General features: G+C 42.6%; 1 protein-coding gene across 9 annotated transcripts in view; it reads left to right on the top strand.

Annotated features, from left to right (window-relative positions):
- The window catches only part of B3GALT1 (beta-1,3-galactosyltransferase 1), a 107,435-nt gene that overhangs the window by 71,574 nt on the left and 8,448 nt on the right, over positions 1-27,413 (top strand). For 8 of the 9 annotated variants that reach the window (XM_082657820.1, XM_082657821.1, XM_082657816.1 and 5 more), the window contains one exon: positions 21,347-21,518. The exons of the other annotated variant lie outside the window; for it this stretch is intronic. Coding sequence is in view for 2 of the 8 variants with exons in the window: in XM_082657824.1 (XP_082513950.1) it covers positions 21,347-21,518 (172 nt within the window). In the remaining 6 variants the exon portion in view is untranslated. The remainder of the gene's footprint in view (positions 1-21,346; positions 21,519-27,413) is intronic. 9 annotated transcript variants of the gene reach the window in all.

Raw genomic sequence — 27,413 nt, 5'->3', positions numbered from 1 at the left:
TCCCTCTGGCTCGAGGAAGATCAGCCTTTTGTCCTATTCAGGACTTCATCTAATTGAATGAGCCCCACCCCTCCATACACACACACACACACACACACACACACACACACGTGCACACTATGGGCAACAGTCTGCTTTGCTCAAAGTCCACTGATTTAAATGTAAGTCACATCCAAAACACCCTCACAGGAACATCCAGAATAACGTTTCACCAAATATCTGGGCACCATGGTCCAGCCACGTTGACCCATAAAATTAATCATCGCAGAGATATACAAGAAAAGCAGACATAGTGATTGTTTCTCAGGCTCTGTAGTAGTTGCTAGGAGCACAGTCTACATCATGGCTTACAGTCTGAGCCCAGGGGCCAGACAGCTGGGTTTAAATCCTAACTTTGCTTTTTACTTACCCTATGGCCTTAGGCAAGTTATTCAAGGACTCCATGACTTATCTTTAAAATGGGCACAGAATTACCCACCTCTGATGGTTGTAAAAACTGAATCAGTTAAAAAACATAAAGGGCTTAGAAAACTGACTGAACATAGTAAGTGCTCAATAAGCATTTGCTCTTATTTTTAAGGCAGACGTGGTCTTTTTCCCATGAAGTGACAGGAAGCATCACAAGCAGACAACAGTGTAAGGAAGGCAAATGCAGCAGAAACCCTGACCTCATCTCAGATGAGGGCCTGATCTATAGAAGGAGGAGATGGCTGTCCCACTTCAGTGCTTCAGAGAATTCTGGAACTTGCCCATCCTTTTTTCTCCATGTGAAGATACCTGCCACGTGAATGGCTTGTGAACTTGTGGAATAAGCCCCTCCTTCACTCTTTCCTGATAAGGCCCTAAACGACTCCGTGTTAAAATACAGATGTTACCTAAAGCTGTGTCATTATCAGCCTCAATAGCTTGAGGTGGATTCCTTCTTGGATAAACTACTCAGGTTCTAATGGAACATTGTCTTTGTTCAACTGAGGCAGGACTGAGGAGGCTCTTGGAAGCTAGGAAGTAGCTGGGGAGACAGAAGAAGACAGATGGGAAGGAAAGGGGAGGGAAGGAACAAGGAGGGTGTTAAGAGAAAGTCAGAGGACGGCAGAACCCTTCTTGTTACCCACACCTGGAATTTCCCCTGGTGTTCACTCTCCTCCAGGCCTGTGCCCGTTCATGCCTGGGGACCCTTGAAATATTTTCCCAAATCCTTTACCTCCTTGCTTTAAATAAGTATTAATTTTAAGGTTTGTGTTTTATTTTTTCCCTACTATGGACCAAAGTAGTTTTCCAGAGAGAGGCTACCAGTAGAAGACAAGCGTGTTGCTAATTCCACATTATCATATTCAGAGTACAATGTAAATACTTGTTCCCTTAGGACACGCTTTTCATTTCCACTTCTGAACGGCAATCACCCCTTTTCTCTGCCCTACCCAGGGTGGTTGTTCAGGAAGCAGAGCCCCCTTGACCCCAGCCCCTGTAGCAACTGGAGAAATGGTGACTGTGCATTTGCCCCTCCGTCTTAGTCCCAGGCTTGGGCAGAGGGTCTGTGCAATAGCACTTGGATCCACTCTCTAATCTCTTTAGACGGTGCTGAGGTGTTCGATGTATTACCCTGCTTGTAATTCAGTATCCACTGTGAGGGAGCACGTTGTTTTATTTTTCTTTCTAAATGAAATACTGATAAAGATCTTGTGCCGTGACTAATTCAGAGCTCATTTCCTACCTTTTGCCTGTGATTCCTTCTGTTTCAGTCCTGCAAGCTAAGGCTTAATTTAGGCACTTCTCTCTCTCTTTTTTTTTTCCCCCATTTATTTATTTATTTATTTATTTATTTATTTTTGGCTGTGTTGGGTCTTGGTTGCTGGGCACGGACTTTCTCCAGTTGTGGTGAGTGGGGGCTACTCACTGCAGTGGCTTCTCTTGCTGCGAAGCACGGGCTCTAGGCACGCGGGCTTCAGGAGTTATGGCACATGGGCTTCGGTAGTTGTGGCTCACGGGGTCTAGGGTGCAGGCTCAGTAGTTGTGGCGCACGGGCTTAGTTGTTCCGCGGCACGTGGGATCTTCCGGACCAGGACTCGAACCCATGTCCCCTGCATTGGCAGGCGGATTCTTAACCACTGCGCCACCAGGGAAGCAAGCCCCTAGGCACTTCTTTTTATTTAGACAGAGGTTGGGGCCCTGCAGTTTCCCTCAAGATGGGCTTTTCTGAATGTTCTTCAGCTGGGCAGAGTTGCAGGCCCACCTGCATTTGGTTCCTACATTTCTCAGTCACATTCCCTGAGTGGCATGGCCTCAGTCACACAGCTGGGAATGGGTCGTCCCTTGACTCCCAGGCTTGTGCTCTGCCCACTCTACCAGTCTGCCCTCCAGGGCTCACAACACGCTCCTCTCATGCCTGAAAACCAGTGAGGTTTTCCCTTAGGCCCCCAGAGCCCTGGGAAAAGGAACTGGCAGGAAGGGCAGGAGCCAGTGTCCTACAGTCATTGATGGTTCTCTTCCAGAACAGCTCCCCAGGCAGCTGAGCCAGAGCTGAGGAAGAGGAGACCCAGGAGATACCGGGGTATCTACATTCTAGCTCAGGGGCCTGTTGCTTCTCTCTGCCCCTGTGGAGGTCTCTGAGTCCCAAACCCGCAAAGAACCTCAAGGAAACTGATTAGGAGATGCCCTGTCAGGAATGAGGTGAGGGTAAGGAAGGAGGTGCTGGTCTGCTACAAAGTGAGGCTCAGAGAAGGGATGAAGTTCAGGGACGGGGTGAGAGTCAGGGATGCCGGTAGCACACAGAAATATTGGTCAGTAAAGCACATGGTTTTACACTGTCGTCTACCAAGTGTCCGCCACACCAAAACGACCATGCTAGACATTCAGAGGCACAACCCCAGGCCCCGAGGACACTGACCTGACAAAATATACAGAAGTCAAGATTCGGACACCAACACAATTTGTGCCTCTTTCCTGTGCCCGGTGCCTCACAGGTCATCTCAATTATTGCTCAAGACAGCCCTGCAAGTAGGTGTTTGCTCATTCACCTGACAATTGAGGACAGCTGAGGAAATGAGGCTCCCGAGAGTGAGGTACACGAAACGACACAGATGATGCTTTCAGGAAGCAGGATGCAAGATGGTCCATTTAGTCACAGAGAACAAAACAGGCTGTACTGCTTCTGCTCCTAAAGGCTGAGCACATGGTCAGCTGGGAATCTGATGAGCTCCTCAGCCGCTGTGTTCCTGGCCACAGGTGCCCTCAGTCCCCCCAGACTAGGGGGCTGGATTGGCCTAGACTGGCACCAGGGGAGACTGAGTGCGCGACAAGAAGCAAGCAACGCCTGCCACGCGCAGATGGTGGCTGAGGAGCCGGGAGGCAGGCATATGTTCTGTAAATAGCGCTCACCCTGCCCTCTCTCTGGCTACAGACCTGGCCCTTCCCCTTCACTGCAGGGCTGCTGCCCAGGAGTTGGCTTTTCTGATGCTGTGTTTGTTTATGGCCTTGGATGCACTGTAACCAAAGTCCGTCTCAAGCTGAGCCTCAGGCACTGAGCAGACTGGAATGGAAAGTGGGACATTATACAATTCCTAGGTTAAAAAGAAAGAGAAGTCCCCAAGGGCAGAAGTTGGGTCAGGGCTGGCCATATCACGGGGTTGCCCTGTCTGTGGCAGGGATTCTCAGTGGATTTCACTTAGCCCTGGAGAGACAGCACAAACGGATCCTTGAGCACAGAAAAGGCATCTCCAGGAAGCAAAGGTGTCACAGCCCAGAGTGGTTGCTCTCTCCCCTGCCCTCCTCGAGTAGCTTTGCTCTTAGCTCTCTACTGCATTTATGATGAAGGACTGATTTCCTGGTCACCTCAACACTTATTCAGCTATGTGCAGGGCCCCATACTTACTCACAGCCTGTGACATGTCCGATGCACCTTTGGTTCCCTGGCACCCAGCCCAGAGCCAGAAAGTAGTGGGTGCTCTATAGATGTTGGTCAGATAAATGAGCATAAACCATGTAGTTCCAGGATTTGTAAAATGCCCTATGATATGAAATGGTCAACAAATCCTCCTTCGCCAATAAAATCTACCTGAGATCACATAAATGGCTTCTCATAACTTCCTAATAGCACAGGATATCCCTTGGACCCTAGTGAAGTAAGTCCAGTGTATGATGAACTGCCTTATAAATTAATGAACACCACCCTTTAGAAAAATGGTCTATTTCATTTGAAATGGCCAGAAATATGAAAGGCAGTGGTCACATAGTTGATGTGACAGTTACCATAGTGGTTCCTGCTATCTTTTCTGTTACAGTCCACACAGGAGATGAATTTCTCATGGGTCATGCACCCCCAACAGGAGAGCCAAACCACACCCCTTCTTTGTCTTGCGGGAAAGTAAATCCAAAGGCAAGTGAGTAAAATCAGTGTCTTTACGAGAATAAACTTGAATCTGCTCTAATTTTATAAATTGAACCCCAATTATGGACAGCCTTTATTGCGTGCTTACTACATGCTAAGCATTGTGCCTTGAGCTTTGCATATACGATCCTATTTGAGTTAGGAACAACCCTGCACAGTTGGTTCTATAGAATCTTCACCTTGCAGATTAGAAAACAGAGGCTGATGGAGTTTCCACAATGTTTCCAAGGCTAATATATGACTAGGGCTGAAATCCGAGTCTTTACATTTACACTCACCTGTCTCCAGAATCATCAGACTCCAATTCCAGCACTTGGTGACTATTATTATAAATTTCCTGTGACATCCCTCACAAGTGACTGCCACAATCTGTGTATTATAACATAGAGAACCTTTTACCAAGAATACAGTGCTGCTTCTATCAAAACTGGATTTTGCTCCCTGATTTGAACCCAGTTCAATTATTGGAGTCACTTTGGGTCTTAAAAAGCAATAAGGTAATAACCATCCTTTACCGAGTGTCTGTTATGTTTTACTCACAAAGTCAGAGATGTTGCAGAAATTATTTCTAATATTATATTCACTATTTCTAATATATTAATCTATGTATATTGTACTATATTAATATTATATTTCTAATATAACATATGTAGAAAGTGTTATATATAAAGTTGGAGCAGGAGAGAAAAGCCAGGTCCCCACTTGGTTTCATTTCCAGACTCCCAGGGCCTCTGATCTCCCCTTTCCCCACTCTCCGCAAGTCTCATTGGGTGCCTTTCCTCCCCCTTTGTTTCCTTCTTCACTGGCCCATCTCCACCTCTGCTCTCAGCTGAGACTCAGGCCTTGGCGTGTTAATGGGCCATGTTGAGAGTCTGGGAAAACAGTCCTCAGACGTGTAGGAGTGATGCTGAAAACTTGGCCTCTGTGCACTGGTGCTGAATTGAATCTCGGAGACAGGGTTTTCGGTGACGTACAATAGAGAAGAATACCTTTATTGCTTTGCCAGGCAAAGGGGGACACAGTGGGCTCGTGCCCTGAAGAACTGTGTGTCCCAGCCTGGGGGATTTGAGGAGGAGCTTTCTAGCAATGATTCAAGGGCAGGGTTGCCGATAAGGATCAGGGTGTGTGCAGGGCCTGCACTCCTTCCATCTGGCCTCAGGTGGTCTTCTGATGCGTTTCTGTGGTTCCTGTAATCTGGCCTCAGGTGGTCTCTTGAACAGCTTCTCTGGTTCCTTTAATCTGGCCTTAGGTGGTCTCCTGATGAGCTTCTCGAGGTTAACAAACTGTGATCTTCTCTGGAATGAAGAATGCTAACATCTTCCATTTGTTGGGGGTTTTAGTTCTGTGAAGAGCTCAAAGGTATTGTTATGTGTATCCCTTGAGGAGGAACCAGAACCCTGCCCCAAGGCTGCACTATTGTTTCTTGACTGCTCCTCCCTTGTCTCTGCATCCCCTCCCTTCCCTCATTAGCAACTGTTCCAATCCACCCTTCGGGACTCAGGGAAGGTCATGGAGGCTGGAGTCTATTCCCTACAAGTAAGAAATGGGAGGCCCACAGGGTCCTGCTTGGTTTCAGGAGGAAGGTGGGAGGATAGGACAGGAAATGTTGGAAAGAGGAGCCCTAGGAGGGGAAGTGTTCCAAAGAGAGGTATAAGTCCCCAGTAGGAGAGGGGAGAGTGGGGTGAGAGGTGATGGGCAGGGAGAGAGCGCAGTGGGGGTGAGGCAGGCATCATTCAGGTGAAAATATGGAGGAGGCAGGAGAAGGGGCTACAAGCACCCCAGAGTCTTTGGGGAGGAGAGGAAAAGGGAAAGGAATCTCCAGAGAGCACTGATGATCTTCCATGAAGGAGAAACTGTGCAGAAAGAGAAAAGGCAGCTTTTCCCAGCCCAGGGCTAACATTTGTGTGGGAGCCCTACTGTCAGACAACCCTATCACTCTCGCCAATCACCACCGGTGTCTGGAAGTCATGCCCCAGGGAAATGCCTTCAAGGACTCAGCAACAGTGAATTCTCTGGAGCCCTCCCTCCTTGAGCAGCCTCCTGAATTACGAGTCTCACTAAGGTCAGGCCTTTCTCACAGACCAGGGAGCAGGGGTCAGCAGTGGGCAGGTTGTTGGGCAAACATTCCATTGTCCAGATTTGGATGAGGAAAGACATTAAGCTGGAATGAGATGGAATAGGGATCAATTCATGCTTCAAAAACAGGAAAGCGTTGGTCAGGGAGGAAAATCAAGGACGTGTGCGAGTTTTTCCAAGCCACCAGCAAAATGCTACCACAAATTCAATGAAGGAGTTTGTACATCCTTTTATTTCAAACTTGCCCATAATTTGAAACCATCAATATCGATATGGGTACGTTGTTCTACATATTTGAAGATGATGCTACCAGTGATGATTTTCCTGTGTGTGCATAAAATTGGCAGAAAAGAGTGGTGCATGTCTGGCAGTCTCCTGTGTTGTATAAAGAATTGATTTCAAACTGTAGCTGTTTGAAAATAGATACTACTGAAACCAGGAGTTTGATGTAAAAATAAACAAGTGTTTCTTAATCTGTATTTTCACAAGCAATCGATTTAATCTCTTTGATTTTAAACTCACAAGTCAAAAGATCAGTCAGTTTGGTTAAAAACACATGCACAGTCCAACTGATTTATTGACTGAACTGTTCGCTTGAAGGAGCAGTGGTGCAATGGTAAGAGACGTGGCTTGGAAATCAGGTAGCCTGGGCTCTGGTTTGGGCTCCGTTACACACCCCTTGTAAGAACCTGGGTGACCTCTGAGCCTCAGGACACTCGTACCTGCATCCTGGATTCTGGTGATCATCAAATAGGTAGAAATAATTTTATACCCTGGGAAGTTCTCTCCAAAATTCCGTCACTACTATCGATAACTGTCACATAACCCCAAAGCCAAGTATTCATCAATCCTTTGAAATGCTGATACTATATTTGATACACTTACTCATGGGAACTTTCCCATGTTTGACAACTTCTCTCCCTCTCCTGTCTGAATCATACTTCCTAACAGTGCCCTCTATTACCAATTTAATTCAGCACCCCTGAAGATAATAAGCCTAACTACTGCTTCAGTTAATAGAAATTCTTCTTTCAGTACCTGCAACAGGTACTGTTTCTGCTTTCAGTACCTGAAACAGGTACTGTCATCTGCTATGACATCTGTTTAAAACCCATGGAGAGGATTCAGTGTTCACAAGCAAATTGAGTAATTACTATGTAATTACACTATAAATTGTGCAGTCATTGATTTGCTCATCTTTTGGACATACTCACTATGACAGCCACCTGCGTTCTTCTAAGATGTGCAGATCTGTTCTTCACATGGTCAATATAAGGATTTGAGCTAAATACCTGTGGGTGAAAGATTAGAGTATTATCTCTAGAAAAGAGAAAGTGTTGGAGATGGAAGAAATGAAACTGTGGAAAGGAGATGTTAATAGAGTGAGAAAGAAGGAGGAGGGATATTTTGAAGGTGGATTTATCTAAGTACTTTCTCAGTCATTTCATAAAACCTGTGAAATTGCTAAGCCTTGCCGGCAGGAGAAAACACAAAAGGAAGAGAGATCAGAGATGTAGGATTTCACCCGCTCCATGAAGAGCCCCTCACTAGTGATAAACTGTACCATATAGAGAGAGTAGAGGATTAATGACTTGAGATAGTATCTAGTAGTCCATGATAACCACCCAGCGTTAAGGTGGTTAAAAACTGAGACCTAACACTTGCTAAATGGTTACAAAACATAGACCTTTGGTGCTTCCTCTAAATCCACTTTTTAAAAGCCAATCAACAAATATTTATCATCCACATGTTATATGGAGTATGTATTAGGCTACATTCTTGAAACAGCCTGGAATATAAATAAATAAAGCAGCAGCATGGCATGGTGGAAGAAAGGCTAGCTTCAGATCCTTCCTGACTTGAGTTTGAATCCTGGCTCTCCTAAACAGCTGTTGGGTTGGGCCATATGAAACTGCTGAGGATCAACCTTTCGTAAGCTACATACGTGGCAATTTTGTATGATTCGACCAAAAGGAATTGGAAATGCCCTTAAATGTTTGAGAATTAGAAAAAACGTTTATAAAATGTTCATAATAAATGTTTGTATAAATGTTTAGAAGTTGTTCATGGTGGAAGGGATGTAGAAATATCCTACCCTTGGTCCCCATCATAAACAACATCATTCCTGTACAGTGGAAATAAGACAAGACAAGGTTGTGAAAGTCAAAGCTGTGAAAGCCTCCCTTTTGACCACTGTATATTTAAAAGTACAAGTCTCGATAAATATTTAATGAAAGAAATTTTATTAAAATGAGAGGACTCATTTGTTAAAACAAAGGCATTTGCCACTGTACAAGCATGCAAATATATATATCCAGTCTCTGAAACCAAAATTCTATGCCAAATGCCCACCTTCAACAAGCAGCCTATTAAAATCAGTTACTCTGCAATTCTGTTAACATCAAAGGGTTCAATTTTAACAGGACTGCACTTTCTGAACATGTACATTTCTCCACAATTTTCAGAAGGTAAGTCCCATTTAAGGATGGGATGCAATTTTACAGAATACAGTATTATAAAAAAAAATGCACACCGAACAACCAGTTACGTTGATGACGGTTCCTGTTCCTTTCCTTTGGGTGGAGGGAGCAGCGGCCCTCAGCAGCATGGGGCCGCACATCAGAAGCAGCGGCAGGGGAAGAGCTAGCACCATCAGTCAGTTTGCTAAGTAGAGACAAGAAGCAAGTTCAATGGAGCAGAAAGGTCCCTGCCTCTGTGGAACTGATGGAGAGAAGGAATGTGATTGGTTTCCTAAAGGGCAGGCAGAGGGGTGATGGGTAATTTTACCTCCCCTCTCTGAACATGCCTGTCTATCAGAGATGAATCAACACCTTAGATTACACATTATGCAAATGACAGTGGCAGTTTGGCACCTAATGGTCTCCTGCCAGAGTTTAGATTCATTCCCACTGTTGTCTGTGAAAAGTGAAAATAAACGTGTTCCCCCTTCCCCTCCCTGGCTTCCTTGTCCTTGAAATACAGCTTCCTCCTAGCCCGCGGCTCAGAGGCTGTGTCTCCTTGCAGAGGTTATGAGCTCAAAAGTCCCAGACTAGGAAATTAACTTAACAAAAACAAAAATAGAAGCACCAGTGACTCTTGGACATCATACAGTGAAGTTCTCAAGGAAATTCAGTTCCTTAAGCTAAATTCAGAAAGATCCTGAAAGTGTTTCAATGCCAATGAGTCAGAAAAAAAACACTATCCAAAGAGAGCTACTTCCTGATTTGCTCATTGAAAACTAATTCTGGGCAGCATGGAACAACTGTGTGTGGTGTAAACTCTTCCCCCCAAATTGAAAAGGGCATGTCTTAATCTGGGGAAAGAAGAGCCAGAAGGTACTGATCTACCCTCACATAAGTACTCTAAAAGAGAATTGATTTGGGGCTTCCCTGGTGGCGCAGTGGTTGAGACTCCGCCTGCCGATGCAGGGGACGCGGGTTCGTGCCCCGGTCCGGGAAGATCCCACATGCCGCAGAGCAGCTGGACCCGTGAGCCATGGCCGCTGAGCCTGCGCATCCGGAGCCTGTGCTCCGCAATGGGAGAGGCCACAGCAGTGAGAGGCCCGCGTACGGCAAAAAAAAAAAAAAAAAGAGAGAGAGAATTGATTTGACTATCCCCCACCAAGTCTTAGGGTAGAACTGGAAGATAGACACTGAAATTATAGGAATAGCTGGTCTGTACATGAAATATGACATCTTTAAGTGAACATGATCAGATTCTAGTACAAATTCCCAAGGGATTCTGGAAACTTTTCCTGTACCTCCTCAGATACATTCATATCTAAGATGTGATTTATCCCTGAGGTAGATGATTGTCTTAAAGCACCTTTTAAGACTATTTCCAACATTGAAATTCGGACTGTAAGGATGAAATCAGAATTTTTAACAAAACAAGCTCAACGTTGAACTTCTGTATCCGTGAAGAGTTGAACTCTTGTGGAGTGGATTATTAACTAAAAAGAGAACTTTGCTGGACAAAATAGGGTGTGCTGGTCGCCATTTCAAAAACAGTCTCTAACACAGGTAAGAACTATTTAAAAAAAAAGAGAGAGAGAGAATGAGTTCAGGGCAATGGTGTTCTTGTGGGTCATAGGATCATTATACCTACTCAGACTAAAAGGAGACTCCATTTTGTTTAATGAAGATGTAGTGGGTGTAACAGTCTTCCATATAAACACTGGTACCCACAGTGGAAAACTTAAGCTTTAAGTCAGTAAATAGACACCACTCAAATGGAGCCTAGATTTTTCTTTATAGAGAGTCAGCCCTGTCTGAACAATGATCATCTCAGTGAGCATCCTTTGTTAGTGCACAAGGTGGGAAGATAAAGAAAGACTGACTTACCCTGGCTTGTCCATCCTTGAAAGGCACCATGTGGCCTCTTTTCCAGAAGATAACAAGGCTCTTAACAGAATCAGAGACCCGAGTTCTAGCTTTAGATACCACTGGTTCTTTACTTATGTCACAGATGGTTCATGTCTCTACAGACTTTCTCCCCGTAAAATGAAGCGACTAAATGTTGAAATCCTTTTTATGCAAGAAACTCCACTGCTGCCTTACATTCTGTCATTCATTCACCGAGAATGACAACGTGATAAATACAGTTGACCCTTGAGCAACACAGGTTTGAACTGCACAGGTCCGCTCTTACATGTGGGTATTTTTCAATAAATATAGTGTATTTTCTACATTAAATGTGTGGAAGCGTTTGTGTTCAATTAGAGATCATGATATGTGAAATCACAAGAACGAGGGTTTGAGTCCTGATTCTATCCAAACTGTTTATCGGTTCCTTTGTTTTTGAGGCAGAGCTAGCAGTACGTGGATTTGGATTTTGCCCGGGGGTCAGCACCCCTCACCCTTGAATTGTTCAAAGGTCAACTCTATACTTATGTGATACTCAGAAGCTCCTTGAACAGCTTTTTAAAAAAGCTTTTCAAAAAAGCTACTCCAGAGCGATCTCCTCTGTCCAGTGTTAGAACACAATATGGATCAGCGCAAGGTCTTCACCCTTAAGACAAGGTCGGCGTTTGTAGTTCATTCGCATCTGACATTTGATCTTTGTAAGCCACATTGGTGTCTGAATGGAGACCAAAAATTGGAGATAGTGTCTTTCTTTGCCTTTAGGATAAGAAACACAATGATGGGATTAAACTTCCAGTTTGGCAAATTCCCCGGAGACACTGAGATTATATGGCTACTCTCTCACATTCTCCAATTAGCAAATCTGGCCACAGTGGCGCTGCCACACTCGCTGAGCCGCTTCTGCAAATGTACAAATAAAATGTATCAGGCATCTAATGAGGACCAAAGGCCCGTTCCAGCCTCCCCTTTTCCTAATAGTGGGTGAGAAGCTACATCAGGCTTGATTTTTAGCCAGTAGCCACTGAAGCCCCATTCCTAATTAGGAAAGTAAAATGCCCCTGACAAAGACACAAGATATCCAAATGTCTACAGTAGTACAGATCTTGAGATTCTGTATTTGCTGCCAAGAGAATATCTCAGGGAGAAGGAAAAATACGGGAAACCACAGGAAATAAGGATGAAAGGCTAATGTATTTAAGTAATTTTCCCTACCCTAATGTTTCCTTTAAAATATAACTGTCTTTTGTAGGGGGCAGCGGGGGGGGGGTTGGCTTGTTTTTGCTTAATTAAACACCAGAAACCAGGCTTCCCTGGTGGCGTAGTGGTTGAGAGTCTGCCTGCCAATGCAGGGGACACGGGTTCGAGCCCTGGTCCGGGAGGATCCCACATGCTGCAGAGCAACTGAGCCCGTGCGCCACAACTACTGAGCCCGCGCACCTAGAGCCCGTGCTCTACAATAAGAGGAGCCACCGCAATGAAAGCCCGCGCACCGCAACGAAGAGTAGCCCCTGCTCGCCGCAACCAGAGAAGAGCCCACACGCAGCAATGAAGACCCAACACAGCCAAAAATAAAATAAATAAAATAAAATAATTAAACACCAGAAACTATTACCTTGATTTGGTCTAGGTTTTTAAACACTTGAATAGAATGTGGTTTGGTGTACATATTAAAGAAGCTGAAAAAAAACCCAAATGAATTAAAATGTATTCCCTGTACTAGGCTATATAAAGATATATGATATTTCAAAAGTTATTTTGTACAGAGAATAGCAGGGACTTGTTTTCTCACACCTTCTGTAAGACAGTAAAAGCCAATCGTTAAAACAAAACAAAACAAAAACACTTGAGGTTTCTTCAGTTCTTTTGATTTAAGCTCAGGTTGAAAGCACCAGAGGGAAGCAGCAACCACAGCATTTCAGTAACTCATGCTGATGCCCTGCAAGTAAAATTCCACTGCCCATGCCATGTGGCTCCACTAAGTCTCCCCTATATCCATCTACACTGAGCAATGCATCTCCACATCTCATACGTACTTGTATACCATTTATTTCATCACTTACAGCACTATATTGAAATAAACGGCAGGTGACTACTCTCTAGACTTCAACTCCTTAGAGAAAAGTATGTTAATCAACTTTTTACCCCCAGGAACAAGCACAGCACTCACACATAGTAGAGACAATTAATAATAGCATCCTTATTGATAATAAATTGTATTAAAATATTTAAATATATTTATAATTTTCTTTCAATATTAAAACTAATCATAATAGTATTTATTAAGTATCTCTGTGTGCAAGATGGATATTGAGTGCTTTCCTGATATTTATTTCATTTAATTTTCATGAATCTGAAATAGACACACTTTTCCTGTATTCCAGCTGAGGAGATGATTGCAGAACGGTGATACAGCTAGTAAATGGCAGAATTTGAACTCAGGTTATCTCAATATACTGTCTATAGTTTTAACACTTCACAATACTGCCTCTTGGTACAAATCCCTTAACAAATGTTTTTCAAAATTACTGACAAAATCCAAAATCCTGGGAATTAAATACTAAAAGTTTGTAGCTGCAAATTTTCATAAACATTTGACTTGTAGAGAGAGCCAAGATATTTCGTCCAATTTGACCTCCTTTGTATGAAAGACTACTTCAAGGTGCTTCAAGGTGCTTCACAGTTAAGGAAACAAGGATGAGAGGCAATCAAGGTCTCATCCTAAAATAACATGCATGGAGTAAGAGTTCCATTTAGACCAGCGAAATCCAGCCCACCAGCCTCCCTCACATCACGCCTGTCAACGCCAGGAAGAACTTCTGTGGTCCGTCTACAGATATGAATTCTCAGCACTTGACACTCATTACTGGAGTTGGCTCATTGAAGAGACTACTGGGCTATGATGTTATCGGCCTTTTCATAACTGTTCCTATGGTGCTGAAGGAATTATCTTTGATGTAAGTGATGTGGGCATTCATTCCAGGTCAAGCTCTGAGATAAATAGCCTGGAAGACTTCAAACAAAACAGGGAACTGTCTCATGCTGCCATCCTAAAGATCCCCACATCCCATACTGTCCACATCCCAAGAGCCAGAAGGGTTAACTTCGTGCCCTTCTGTGGATTTGACCCATAAGTTGCTTGCATTGTCCCTCTGAAGTATTAGTGGCCTGGGAATAAGTTGTAGCTGCAGATTGATGAGTCGGGCTGGGACCTTATCACCGTCTGTAGCACCATGAGTATAATTTCAGGGACTCCAGGTGGCAGGTCATTGTCAGTGCCTTTGTTCTCTGATACAGCAACTGAGATGGGAAGTTTCTAGGACAAGGCTTTATAGAACCGAGAACACTGTCATCTGTTCTGATATTCACATCACTGAAATCTCTGAGAATGCTAACAGAGTAAACTTGGGAAGAGCAGGAAGCCTGTTAAGACTAAACATCCAACAGTGGAAGAATGATTACATAAGTGAAATATGGCAGTGATTGAAAATGAAGTGGCGTGAGAGTAGGTAATAGCATGCAAAAGTGTTGATCCTGCTTGCTAAGTGGAAAAAAAGCATATTAAAATGTCCACACCGGGCTTCCCTGGTGGCGCAATGGTTGAGAGTCCGCCTGCCGATGCAGGGGACACAGGTTCATGCCCCGGTCCGGGAAGATCCTACATGCCGCGGAGCGGCTGGGCCCGTGAGCCATGGCTGCTGAGCCTGCGTGTCTGGAGCCCGTGCTCCGCAACGGGAGAGGCCACAACAGTGAGAGGCCCGCGTACTGCAAAAAAAAAAAAAAAGTCCACACAACATGTTCCTATATTTATAAATGAAAATATCTAAAATGCAAATAAAAGATCTACATCTACTTGTCAACAGTGCTCATATCTGCTTGATAGGATTATGGGTGGTTTTTATTTTCTTCTTTTTGTTTATTTTGATCCTCTACATTTTCTGTCTTGAGTATGCATCCTTTGTGTACTACTAAAACAAAAGCTTTCTCCAAAGCAAGAGGGCCTTAAAATACACTGTTAGAAAGAGAAAAGTTAAGAAAATTAAAAGTAATAAGGCACTAGGCTAACAAGAAGTTTTTTAAAATAGATACTCTAGGGTTTCCCTGGTGGCGCAGTGGTTGAGAGTCCGCCTGCCGATGCAGGGGACACGGGTTCGTGCCCCGGTCCGGGAACACCCCACATGCCGGGGAGCGGCTGGGCCCGTGAGCCATGGCCGCTGAGCCTGCGCGTCCGGAGCCTGTGCTCCACAACGAGAGAGGCCACAACAGTGAGAGGCCCACGTACCGCCAAAAAAAAAAAAAAAAAAAGATACTCTAATAGGATTATGTTCACCCCATGAAGTAGCCAAAGGGCTGTGACCATTCTGCCTTTTTTTAGACCTTTTTTTTTAAGAAACAAGAGATACTATAACAAAAAAGTGGTGATAGTCATTCATAATTCCAAAAGGGAAGTTACGGAGCATCTTAACTGTCCAATAGGCCACAGCATCCCAGACTGTGTTCCCGAGAAGCTCCTGGTAATAACAGAATTCAGTGAGCCATGTTATATCTGTGTATTGAGTTTCCCAAAGGAAAGGATCATAGTAAAGGCTCTGAGCCATCCTGCAGTGAGTAAATCTGAAGAATCTCATTTAACCCAGTGTTCCCACCCTTCAGCATCTCACAACTCAAAATAATAAGGATGCTGGAATCACTCTGCCTATAAGACAGCACTTTGAAAAACCTCCTCCTTCCTCTTAGAAGAATATGTTACTCCTATTGGGAATTTACTTATTTGCTTATTAGCTCTCTGACCCAAGTGGAAAATAAATAATAATCTTGATTTCTGACAACTGCCACAGAAACCATGCCCTAGAGCTCCCCAGAGACCCAGAAGCATGAACACTTCTCTGCTAGTTTTCTGGGACTGACCTATGCCCGGGGAACCATGGAGCCCATGACTGCTGTTGCATGTGCTTCATGCCTTGAAAACTTTCCAGTTATTAGAGGGTTATTCTTCACCCCATTCCTATTACCCAGGAAGCAAATTATCCTCTTGAATCTGGCAACATATGGTCTCTATAAATAAAGAATTTGCAAGCGTATTAAAATCAACCTAACAATAGCTCTGAAGATAATTTTTTGGAAGGGCAATTTTGGCAGTGAAATGATGTCAGCTTCAAACTTTTCAATGAATGTATTCTTATCAGTAGTTTGGATGTGACATGAGGTGAAGCATCTTGTTAGGGGATTTCATAGAACACAGCACAGAAGCTGGTGCAAATAATGACTGTGGCTATGGTAACCCAAGGTGAAAAGCACTATTTGCATCACTTTATCACTCCTTAGAGATCCAATTTACACGTGTTACCGCTGTAACTGGACAAGATGGATGTGATCACAAGTGACCCACCACAACAGCAAGCCAGATAATTTATTAAAAATCGGTTCAGAAAGACATTCAGGAAATAATAATTCAAGGATGTGACAGTTGACAACTCGTGAAAAACTTTGAAAAATATTCACCCAGAAAAGCTGCAAATTCTGTGTTTCCTGAATTTCTCTTCTTATTAATGCTGCGTTACTGTGTGTATGTGAGTTTTATTGTCACCTACGGAAACTTTATCTTTCATCCAGAAAATGTATTTTTAATCTAGAATCATTATAACTAAGTCACAAATTCAGGAATTAAATCAGAGGCAAAAAATTGCCTTGAATAGCATTGTGAAAAGGGCCTGGCATAGGAAAAGTTATACACCCAGACTACAAAAAGCACCTTCTGGTGTATCTTTCCAGCACATCACATAAATACTTGCTGTAGAATATGCCCCACTTATCTATGATATCTCAGCAAAGGGCTCTTGTTGATGCTACTGTTGGATGATGGATTGCTGTTTATGGCTATCTAGAAGCCATTTACTCAGCAATTATTTATTTATTAACTACAGTATTTCTCGCACTATGCTATTAGGCTTAAACATAGTGATAAAGATAGACATAATAATGAGAGTAATAAAATAGTGATAAAGCCAGATAAAATCTTTGCCCTTACAGAAGTTATTTATCAAAGAGATGCAGTTAAAAAGTAGTTGAGGAGGGGCTTCCCTGGTGGCTCAGTGGTTGAGAGTCCGCCTGCTGATGCAGGGGACACGGGTTTGTGCCCCGGTCTGGGAGGATCCCACGTGCCACGGAGCGGCTGGGCCCGTGAGCCATGGCTGATGGGCCTGTGCGTCCGGAGCCTGTGCTCCGCAATGGGAGAGGCCACAACAGTGAGAGGCCCGCGTACCGCCAAAAAAAAAAAAAAAGCAGTTGAGGAAACTAGCCTATGGATTGAGGGGTTTTTCCATATGACATAAAGAAACAGTCAACCTAAAATACAATCAATGGTAAAGTTATGAAAGTATATTGAAGATGAAGAAATGATAAAAGGTATGGTGGAGAAGAAATATACTCATGAGCAAGGACTCCCTCTGCATTCTTAATTTTAACTACACTCTGTCATGAATCCAAGAATTTGCTATACTGGACAGCTCCCAATTCTCCAAATAAATCAAACAATTTAACACCTTTGTTTCTTTGCAAGTACTTTCATCTTATCATTGAATGTCTCTCCCCGACAACCAATTTTTCTCCTATTGAGATTTCATTTTAAAAAAATTTTTAATCTAAGTCGTGTTTTCTCTTCCATGAATTTAACCCAGTCATCCTCATCAATAATAAACTGTTTCAGTTATAGTGGCATAACTAATTATTTCTTATTTCTTCTAGATTATAGTTACTATAACTATAAGCTCCTTTAAAGTAGGGGATTTTCATTTCAGTTTGTATATTTAATGTAACATTTATAAATTTTAATCATGGGATTGTCAAATATAATGAGTAAATACGTACAAATAAAACTATAGTGGTCCTTTTGAGGACCAAAAAAAAGAACAGAGAATAAGTTGTCAGCATGTCTCTAGACTCAAGAGTGGGTACATGTATGATGCCATGTGTACTTATATAAGTAAAATTAACACATCACAAAGAACCAAATGAATTTTCAGCAATTTTTGAGAGTGTATTTTTGGAGTGCTGTTTTTATTTTTTATTTATTTATTTTTTTAAATTTATTTATTTATTTATTTTTGGCTGTGTTGGGTCTGCGTTTCTGTGCGAGGGCTTTCTCCAGTTACGGCAAGCGGGGGCCACTCTTCATCGCGGTGCGCGGGCCTCTCACTATCGCAGCCTCTCCTGTTGCGGAGCACAGGCTCCAGACGCGCAGGCTCAGTAGTTGTGGGTCATGGGCCCAGTTGCTCCGCAGCATGTGGGATCTTCCCAGACCAGGGCTCGAACCCGTGTCCCCCGCACTGGCAGGCAGATTCTCAACCACTGCGCCACCAGGGAAACCCTGGAGTCCTGTTTTTTTTTTTTTTTTTTTTTTAACATCTTTATTGGGGTATAATTACTTTACAATGGTGTGTTAGTTTCTGCTTTATAACAAAGTGAATCAGTTATACATATACATATGTTCCCATATCTCTTTGGAGTCCTGTTTTTAAATGAAGGCTGTGTGGTTTTCAGTGAATTCATCTTGGAGAAAGGGGCACAACAGTTCCCCGAAAGAAATAATCAGTTGTCATACAGGGTATTTTGCCCTAAGCAAGATCACAACAAATGGGCTAAGTGACATCTAGTCCAAAGACATATGCTATACATTCTTAGACAGCACGGAGAGAGAATAATAGAGTTTTCAAATATAATCCTTAATTCAAAAGGCTGCATCTCACATGGGCAATACTATGCAGCATTTTCCAAGGTGAGTATAGCAGGAACTTATTTATTTTGTGGTGGTTGGTAGTTCTCTCCAGCAAAGCTTAAGTGGCCAGCAATTAATAATAACAAAAATTAAAATTTCTATGCCATTTTATTTTATTTTTTAAAACATCTTATTCAATTATTTATTTATTTATTTATGGCTGCATTGGGTCTTCATTGCTGTGCGCGGGCTTTCTCTAGTTGTGGCGAGCAGGGGCTACTCTTCGTTGAGGTGAGCGGGCTTCTCATTGCGGTGGCTTCTCTTGTTGCAGAGCACGGGCTCTAGGGCACATGGGCTTCAGTAATTGTGGCACGTGGGCTCAGTAGTTGTGGCTCACGGGCTCTAGAGCGCAGGCTCAGTAGTTGTGGCTCATGGGCTTAGTTGCTCCGTGGCATGTGGGATCTTCCTGGACCAGGGCTCGAACCCGTGTCCCCTGCATTGGCAGGCAGATTCTTAACCACTGCACCACCAGGGAAGCCCCTATGTGCCATTTTAAAGCTTACCATATACCTCACAACCAGCCTAAAAATTAGATTACCATCTCATCTTATCCTTAAAGAAGTAGAATGGTGTATGGCTTGGGGTTCTTAGTTACAAACAATAGAATCCACTCTCCCAGGTTAAGGAGAAGGGAACTTGTCAAAGGGTATTAGGTAGTTCATGGAACCTCTGGGATGGCAAGACCCAGGTTTGGTTACTAACCAGCCAGACAGCAGCGTCATGAACAATACAGCCTAAACAGTGCCTGACAATTATTTGGAGCTCTTTTAGAGGATGCATCATTGCTTCCACTGCCTCTATTCACCCCTACGATGTTCACATTTGGAGGCTGGAAATTTCATCACAGCAGTTCCAGAAGAACCAGATACCTTTGTCACTCCATGTGCTCTCCAGTCAATCCAAATAACCAGAAAGCCGCTGCCATCTTCCGTTGCTCACTCCTGCATCTTTGTCTTGCCCAGAGGCTTCTGATTGGTGGAAATTAGGTCATATGCCTTTATCCTAGTTGTAAAGGGACCTGGGAAATTTAGTCTGGACTTCAACTTCTTTTACAACTGGCCTATTTCCTGGAAGAAAAGCTAAAGGGGGATTAGAATAGGAAATCAGTTAGCTAATCTACCAAATTTGCTGTAAGTGGAGAATTTACTTGATTACAGACACATAGCTAGTAAGTGACAGAGCCTCAGATGCCAAGTCTTACAGTCTCCACAAGATAAAAATGAGTGCTTCATTATGGTAAGGATGAGTAGCTCATCTGGCCTTCAGAGCTTAATTAAAATATCCCTTAAGAGCAACTGTTTCTTTTGACATAGAATTGCATGTGCTCCAAGCATCATTATTGGTTTGGTTTTCTACATATCTAAATATGGTGAAGGGAGTAGCCTTGTAAATGGGGATGAGTCCTTCATCCTTTCTCCAGTTCTCATTTAAAAATGATAACTACACATCTACGTTATGTAACTAAGGATCTCAGGGCCAGAAAGACCCTTAAAGCCACGGTAATATTTGCAGCAGCTGTGAGTCAGTTTTCCCTATTTCTCACATTACTTCATGGATAATTGTTTATTAAAGGAAATAAGAAACACTTTTAAAATCTGACTACCATGTAAAAAGTGAAATGCTAAATATACTGTGTGGACCCACACATTACAGTTTAACAGAACTTGGGTTTAAATCCAGGTTTAATCACTCACTAGCTATAAGATGCTGGTGGAGCAAGTTGCTTAATCTCTTTGGGTCTGTTTCCTCTTCTGTAAAATGGGAACAAGGATGCCTATTTCTTATAATTGTTAGCAAGATTTTATGTAAACTATAGAGAACATCACAGATGTGAGTAGAGGCAGGGAAAGCAATGGTGTGTCTTCTAAGTATGTAAACTGTATGAACAAATATTATTTGTTAAAGCACTTTATATAGTCCTAGCAAATAGTAAGCAATGATTAAATAGAAACTACTATTTAAAATATTATTTCAAAATAAGTATGATTTTAAAAATCTTAATAATGGTGTGCCATGATAATCTACCCAGTCATGAAAATGGTTACAGTTTTGACTGAAGAAATATAATGTAGAATGGCAAGTGAGATTTTTTTCCAAGACTATTTCCTTTCACAACTGACCTGTTTCCAATTATACTTAAAGACCTTTCCTAAATTCTACTTTTGCAAAACTTTAAAACTGTCTGATGGGTTTTCAAATTATATAATCAGGGAAAAGGAAAGCAAATAGCTTGAAATCTCTTAGAAAAGTCACCTGTACTATCTGTCTGTGACTTACTGAAAAATGACTGTTAAAATGCAGTCCTTAAACAAAAAATAGCCTCAGAATTTCATGGAAAGTCATCTCTAATGGGCCAAGTAAAAACACGCTCTGAATAGGACTTTACAACATTTTCACAGTTTCAGAAACAGCCTGACATCTCAAATATAATGAAAAGTAAAACCTCTCATACATGTAGGTGAACAGAAAGCACAGAATCATTTTTTACTTTCTGTTGTCATTAGTAAAACCTGCCCTATATGTCTGTTGAGTTTGTCTGTGATGCAGACTTCCCTGTTTAAGAAATTGGACTCGGACACGTGTTCTGAAATATATTGTCTACAAGGGGAAAAGAAAGCAAAAAGCAGGAGGAAGGCAAATGTCTCCCTGCTTTGGTACAAGTTGACATTTATACCCTGTCTGAGAGAGAGAACAGGGTGCTGAAAATGGGAAGAGATGTAAAGTTTCTTGGTCTCTCTTCCATCTTTCCAGTGAACGCTGTTGGCAAGTTGACAGCGGAAGCCTTTTCTCAAAAGAATGAGCTCCCCGTGCTGATGAGACTGGAACGAGGGCCGAGTACTGGTGTGGAGAGTGTAAAGAGCAGGCAGAGGAGGGATGAAGAGACGAGAACACAGAGGACCGTGAAAAAGATGAGCAGAGGAACGTGAGTAGGAAGGAATCCTGGGTAAGAGTTGAAACAAGAGAGGGACCAAGTGTATCAAAAGCAGCTGAGAGCAGGGAGGGCATCACGTAGCATGCTGATAAATTGCAAGTTAAGTAGGTGAGGAAATGAAGAGAAGCAGGAAAGAGCACTCATTTAGAGGCTCCGGGTATGAAATGAAGGAGAAAAATACCATGCTAATCGAATGTGAGGCCAGGGTCAGGAGAAGGGTTTGTTGTTACTCCTGTCATTTTTCTAAGCAAGGGCAGATAAGCACTTCTAAAGACAAAAGAGGAGCCAGTGGGAATAGAGAGGCTGCAAACACCGAATCTAGAAGAGACCTTCACTGAGTGGGTTGAGAGTACATGGACCAGTGGCAGAATTTCTGATCAGTGAGGATGAATGCAATTTTTAAACCAAGAGAGATTTGGCGGGGGCGTGGCATGGCGATGGCAGTACATTTCCAAAGAGACTTCATGGCAGAGCTACAACTAGAATCTTTTCCTGTCTACTGTCAATCCTGGGCTTTGTCCGGAAGACAAACTGTCTCAGTCTCTTTGATGATGAGACCTTACCCTACAATATTTAAAGGCACAGGAGTAAGAAGAAAGATTACAGGCAACAGTGGGGGATTAATGAAGTGGGGAGAGTAAATGGAGAAGTGACACACAAGTGAGAACCGAACCCAAAGCCCATGGGAGAGATTGATATTGTAATCCCTGCCCGTGGAATCCAATCTAGAGGAGTCCAGTGTAGCCTCAAACAGATTCAAGAGCTATGTAAGGTTGATTGTGGTGAAGAGTTCAAGGCGGCAGTAGAATGAAAATTGGCAGGCTGGGTGTCTAACCATTGGAGAAATTAGAATCTTTAGCAAAAAGGAAGTTGTAAACAGAAGGGAATGTGTAGAAATAGAAATCCCAGGCACAGGGCTTCCCTGGTGGCGCAGTGGTTGAGAGTCCACCTCTCGATGCAGGGGACATGGGTTCATGCCGCGGTCCAGGAGGATCCCACATGCCGCGGAGCGCCTGGGCCCGTGAGCCATGACCGCTGAGCCTGCATGCCCAAAGCCTGTGCTCCGCAACAGGAGAGGCCACAACAGTGAGAGCCCCGCGTACTACAAAAAAAAAAAAAAAAAAAAAAAAACAAATCCCAGGCACAAAGTAGTGTCTGATGAGGATGAAGCTGAGCAAGTGTTTGGTCAACAACTTGTGGGGAGTAAGGCTGGGGAAGAACCAATGCAGTTGACTGAGAATGAGAATGAAACAAACAGCAGCATTTCCATCTGATGGACCAGTAGGTACTAATTTAAGAAAATTATGTACAAAACCAGAGATTTCAGAAACAAAAGGGCATGGTTAAAAAGCTACTCTGACAAACAAAACCATCATTGTCACCCAGGCATTCCTTCGAGTGCATTTCTAGAACAATTCATAAAGCCAATTCTAATGGTGAAAACTAGTAAGTCTCTTAGTTACGTGTTGACATGGTGAGATACTTCGTAATAGTACATTTCTGATAGATTCTATTAAAAACCTTGACAATCCTACGAAGAAAAAACATCATGAATCTTGTATTGGCTTTGTCTTAAGCATCTGTAAAAGAATCATGGCGTAGCCATTTCAGGCTGTCTTGGTGTCCATAGAATGTTAATTGTGGCTATGTAAATGCTACTCAAAGGGCTATTTAAATCTGGTAGATTTTTCATATTCTTAAGTCCTATTTGAGAAGAGTTAATCCTACATCACATCAGTGCTCATAATAATACTCATAATGACGTTTCCTCTAACTTGCATAAACCTCCCATTTTTTTGGCCAAAGTGCAAGACCTTTTTAATATAGACAATATAAAATGACCTTGAAATTTCTTATGCAAACATTCAACTGGAAATACTAAGCTTTTTGGAGCAACAGACAAGTAAGAAAAGTGCTTTTGTACTACATACTCAAGATGCATTGACTGATCATTGCTCAGGATACATTTTATAGGTGATCCTCTCAGGATTTGTCTTTATCGTGTTTATATTAACAATGATAATACTTCTAATTCATGTCGCAGTGTTCAGCTTACAAATTACTTTCAAATAATTTTTGAAATTTGATCCTTACACTCACCCTGCAAAGTATGTCCAGATGTTACCATTCTCATTTGATAGATGAGGAAACAAGGCAGAGAGAGGCACTGAGTTCAGAACCAATGACTAAAATCAGGAAGTTGAATCCAGTTCTCCCAGTGCCATAAGATTGACTGCCTACAGAATAATTTCCATTGAGGGCATCTACGTGAAATTACTTTTGGCTATTACGTATTCCAATTAAGTGATATTGTATAAAGGGGCGTTCAAATTAGAAAAGGGGGAGAAAAGAAAATAAAAATTGCAAATTCTCATCCATATGTTATCAGTTGCTAAATGGTACTTACATCGTTCTTTGAAATTTGACCTAAAATAATATTATCTCTCTGTGGTGAGCTGTCTAAGAAATAGCTCTCCTTAGACTTTGTAAATTTCAGACAGTAATACACTAACATCTTTCTGGTTTCTAAAAATAGCCATTTTTAATCAGTTTTCCCCCCAAATAATGGGCCAAGCGAAAAGTCTTTTTGGTATCACATGGCTCATCATTTTAAAATTCTCCCAGCTGCTGTTTATATTAGCAGGATGTCTTTCCTCCCATGCTCTTCCAAATCTGTAATGAAACATCCTGGCATTTCCTTTCCCAGTAGAGAAGCCCTTATCCAAGGCCCGACCACATTACCAGGTTCCCAAGCTCCTATGATTGAACAAGTGATTGCTCTGCCCATCTTTAAAAACATGCCTCATATAAGGCAGTCAAGACACAATATCGGGCTTCCCTGGTGGCGCAGTGGTTGAGAGTCCGCCTGCCGATGCAGGGGACACGCGTTTGTGCCCCGGTCCGGGGAAAAAGACACAATATCCATCGCTGGAAAGGAAGCCAAGGATTTATTTAAAATAATGAGATATCCTCATTTTCATTTTTTCCTGAGAGGATTGTAGCAATGTTTAAAAATTCCCTGAATTCTAGAACTAGGGCAACACATTGATTTGAAGAAAGCTATAATCTTCCCTTCTAATTCGAAGTGCTCTTTTTCTGCAGTGAAATAGAATGTAGCTTTCAGAATAGCAGGAGCCCTAAGCCCATACAAAGGCATCCTCATCCCAACCACTCCTCTTTCAAGCTGGCCCCATTCTTCTGAATGCAGGGATTTATAAAGGCCTTTTCAAGAAATTTCAAGGTATACTGAACTGAAGAAAGAAAGGTTCAAATAATTTCTTCCAGATTTGAGAAGGAAATGACTTCAACTGCCAAGTCATGACGAATATTACCTTTTGCTTTCTGCCGCTTCCTCGTTGCAAATGATCTGTTGGGTAAGTTCAATTATGGGGTCTCTTTGAAAGACTTCATAATTAAATTTTTTTAAAAAAAACAGATTAGTTCTTTGTCTTTCTGAGGCAAAGGAGTCAGAACACTTAACTTCTACGAGCATTCAGGGATTTCGACTTCATGGGTATATGGTGCGTTCCATAACCACAGAGGCCTTACTTCAGAGAAAGGCCAGCCCTCTGTGATTTGAAGAGATAATAAGTTAGCAAGCTGTATAATATAATGGTTTATGAAATTCTGCCTTCAAGGACCAGTGCTTTATTTCTTCCTCTCCTGTGCTTATTTAGAACATAATTACAAGAGCGAGAGGAAGGCAGCTAGTATGGCATCAGGATAACCATTTGCTAAATCAGTGCAGCTGAGTAGACTCTCTGGTCTTCGGGGCTCGTTTATCAATTAGTTCTGCTGCAGCCTGAGTTCCTGGATTTCCCCACAGAATGAAGATTCTTTGATTTCACTGATTGACCAACTCTGAGGAAAGCCATCTGAGATCAAAACGTTTTTCAGAAGGGATCTCTTTTACCCTACTCACTACCATGATGTGTTGTACAGCCAGCTTCTCATTCATTTCAGGAGCATTTCATAAGCACTAGTATTTAGTTAGTCCTTTCTCTCTCTCTCTCTTTCTGAATTTCTGTCTTCTTTTCATTCCTCTCTTTTAACTGGTTAAAAATGGGCTTCTTTTTTTCAACTGGTTTATGTTTCTACACCATGGTTTTAAAGTTACTATGTGGATTTTAATGTTAAGACCATTTCTTTAGTGCCATGTGGTCTCTGAATATTCAAAATTGGCTCTAATAGAAATAGAATAATAGAAATGCTGGTAATTAGAGCTGACCAGGAGAATTGTCCTTATTCTCTAGAAACCAAGTCAGTATTTGAAGAACTGTTGGCCCCAACCTTTTGGAAAATTGGCCACATCCCTGACATAGCTTTCTCAACTAATTAGTGTTTTTAAGGGGGGGCCCAAAGGAAAGAGAAGTGGCAGGAACAAAGGACTGCTTGAATAAAATAAATAAACTGTCCCATATTCTTCACATGATCTTAAAAAATAATCTGAACTAGCTTTTTTTAATGTAAAAGCAAACCAAACTTTGTGTCCCGTTTCACACTTGTGTCTCATCCTCCTTTGAATGCTAGTTACAAATTGTTCATCCTTTCAAAGTTAATTTACCAAAACCCAAGGATTTACCTGTTTAAATCAAGAAAATAAAATGTGTGGAGGAGTGAAGTCTTGTCAAGCAAAGTGTTTCATTTTGTTGCTACCCAGGAAAGTAGTTGATACAGGTGGAATTATGTCTCTCCGAAAAGATACACTGAAGTCCCAGCCCCAGTACCTCAGAATTTCTGTGACCTTATTTGGAAGCAGCGTTTTTAAATGAGGTCATTGGAGTGAGCCCTAATCTAATATGACTGGTGTCCTTATAAAAAAGGGGAAATTTCGACACAGAGACACATACAGGGAGAACGCCAAGGAAAGATGAAGGCAGAGATCTGGGTGATGTATCTGCAAGCCGGGAGCACCAGAGATGGCCAGCAAACCCTCAGAAGCTAGGAGAGAGTCATGGGACAGATTTCTCCCTCAGAGTCCTCAGAAGAAGCCAACCCTGCCAACATCTGTTCAGACTTCCAGCCTTTAGGACTGTGAAGCAATGCATTTATGTCATTTAAGCTTCCGCTCTGTGCTACTTTGTCATGGCAGCCATAGCAAACTGAGACAGTAGATAACCTACCTATCTAGAAGCTGAGGGCATTTGCAGGAGTGGGCAGAATGGCCACAGCCGAGAAACATGAAGCCAAGAAAATCCAAAAAACGAGGGAGGGGCAGAGGTCAAAAACCAGAAAGATGCTCCTAAGGAAGCATTAATTCCAAAGATCCAAGCTGAGAAACATAAACTTAGTGAAAGGCTCAAGGACTGAACCAGAACTAGCAAGACCTTCTATTCTCAGATCCCCCCTCACCCCCTCAGAGAGACCAATTTACCTAAAGTTGCCCCTCCCCGTTCCACCTCTGTTCAGTCTCCATTCCATTGCTTCACTTTATTTACATCCCAGCACCTATCTCTACGTGAACGTATTTTTGCCTTCATTTATCATGTGTTTAATTTCTGCCTCCCTCTCCTAGAAAGTAAGCTCCCCATCCATCTTAACCAGCTTGTAGAACAGTGCCTGGCGTCAACAGGTGTTCAGTGCATCTCTGATGAACCAGTGAAGAAGCTATTATATTCCTTGAGACACCACAGTGGAAACAGGCCGTTTGCTGGGGCCCCTGCAGCCTTGCCCGCGGGTGTAGGGCAGCTGATATAATTGTCAAGCCAACTCAGTGGTAACCGAGGCTTAGGAAATCAGAGTTGACTTGTGCCTGCTTGAACTATGATGGAGAAGGACATGAACTTGGCACCCAGACTATGCACAGGTCACCCAAGGGACACTACCCACTTGCTCTTGGGACTGACCTCTGGCTATACAACAGAACTTTGATTCAGGGGCTTTTTA

Source organism: Grampus griseus (genome assembly GCF_964374135.1).
Source record: "Grampus griseus genome assembly, chromosome: 7".
Taxonomy (NCBI): Eukaryota; Metazoa; Chordata; class Mammalia; order Artiodactyla; family Delphinidae; genus Grampus; species Grampus griseus.
Note: the sequence above shows the minus strand (reverse complement) of the source record. Positions and strands in the feature narration are given on the sequence as shown.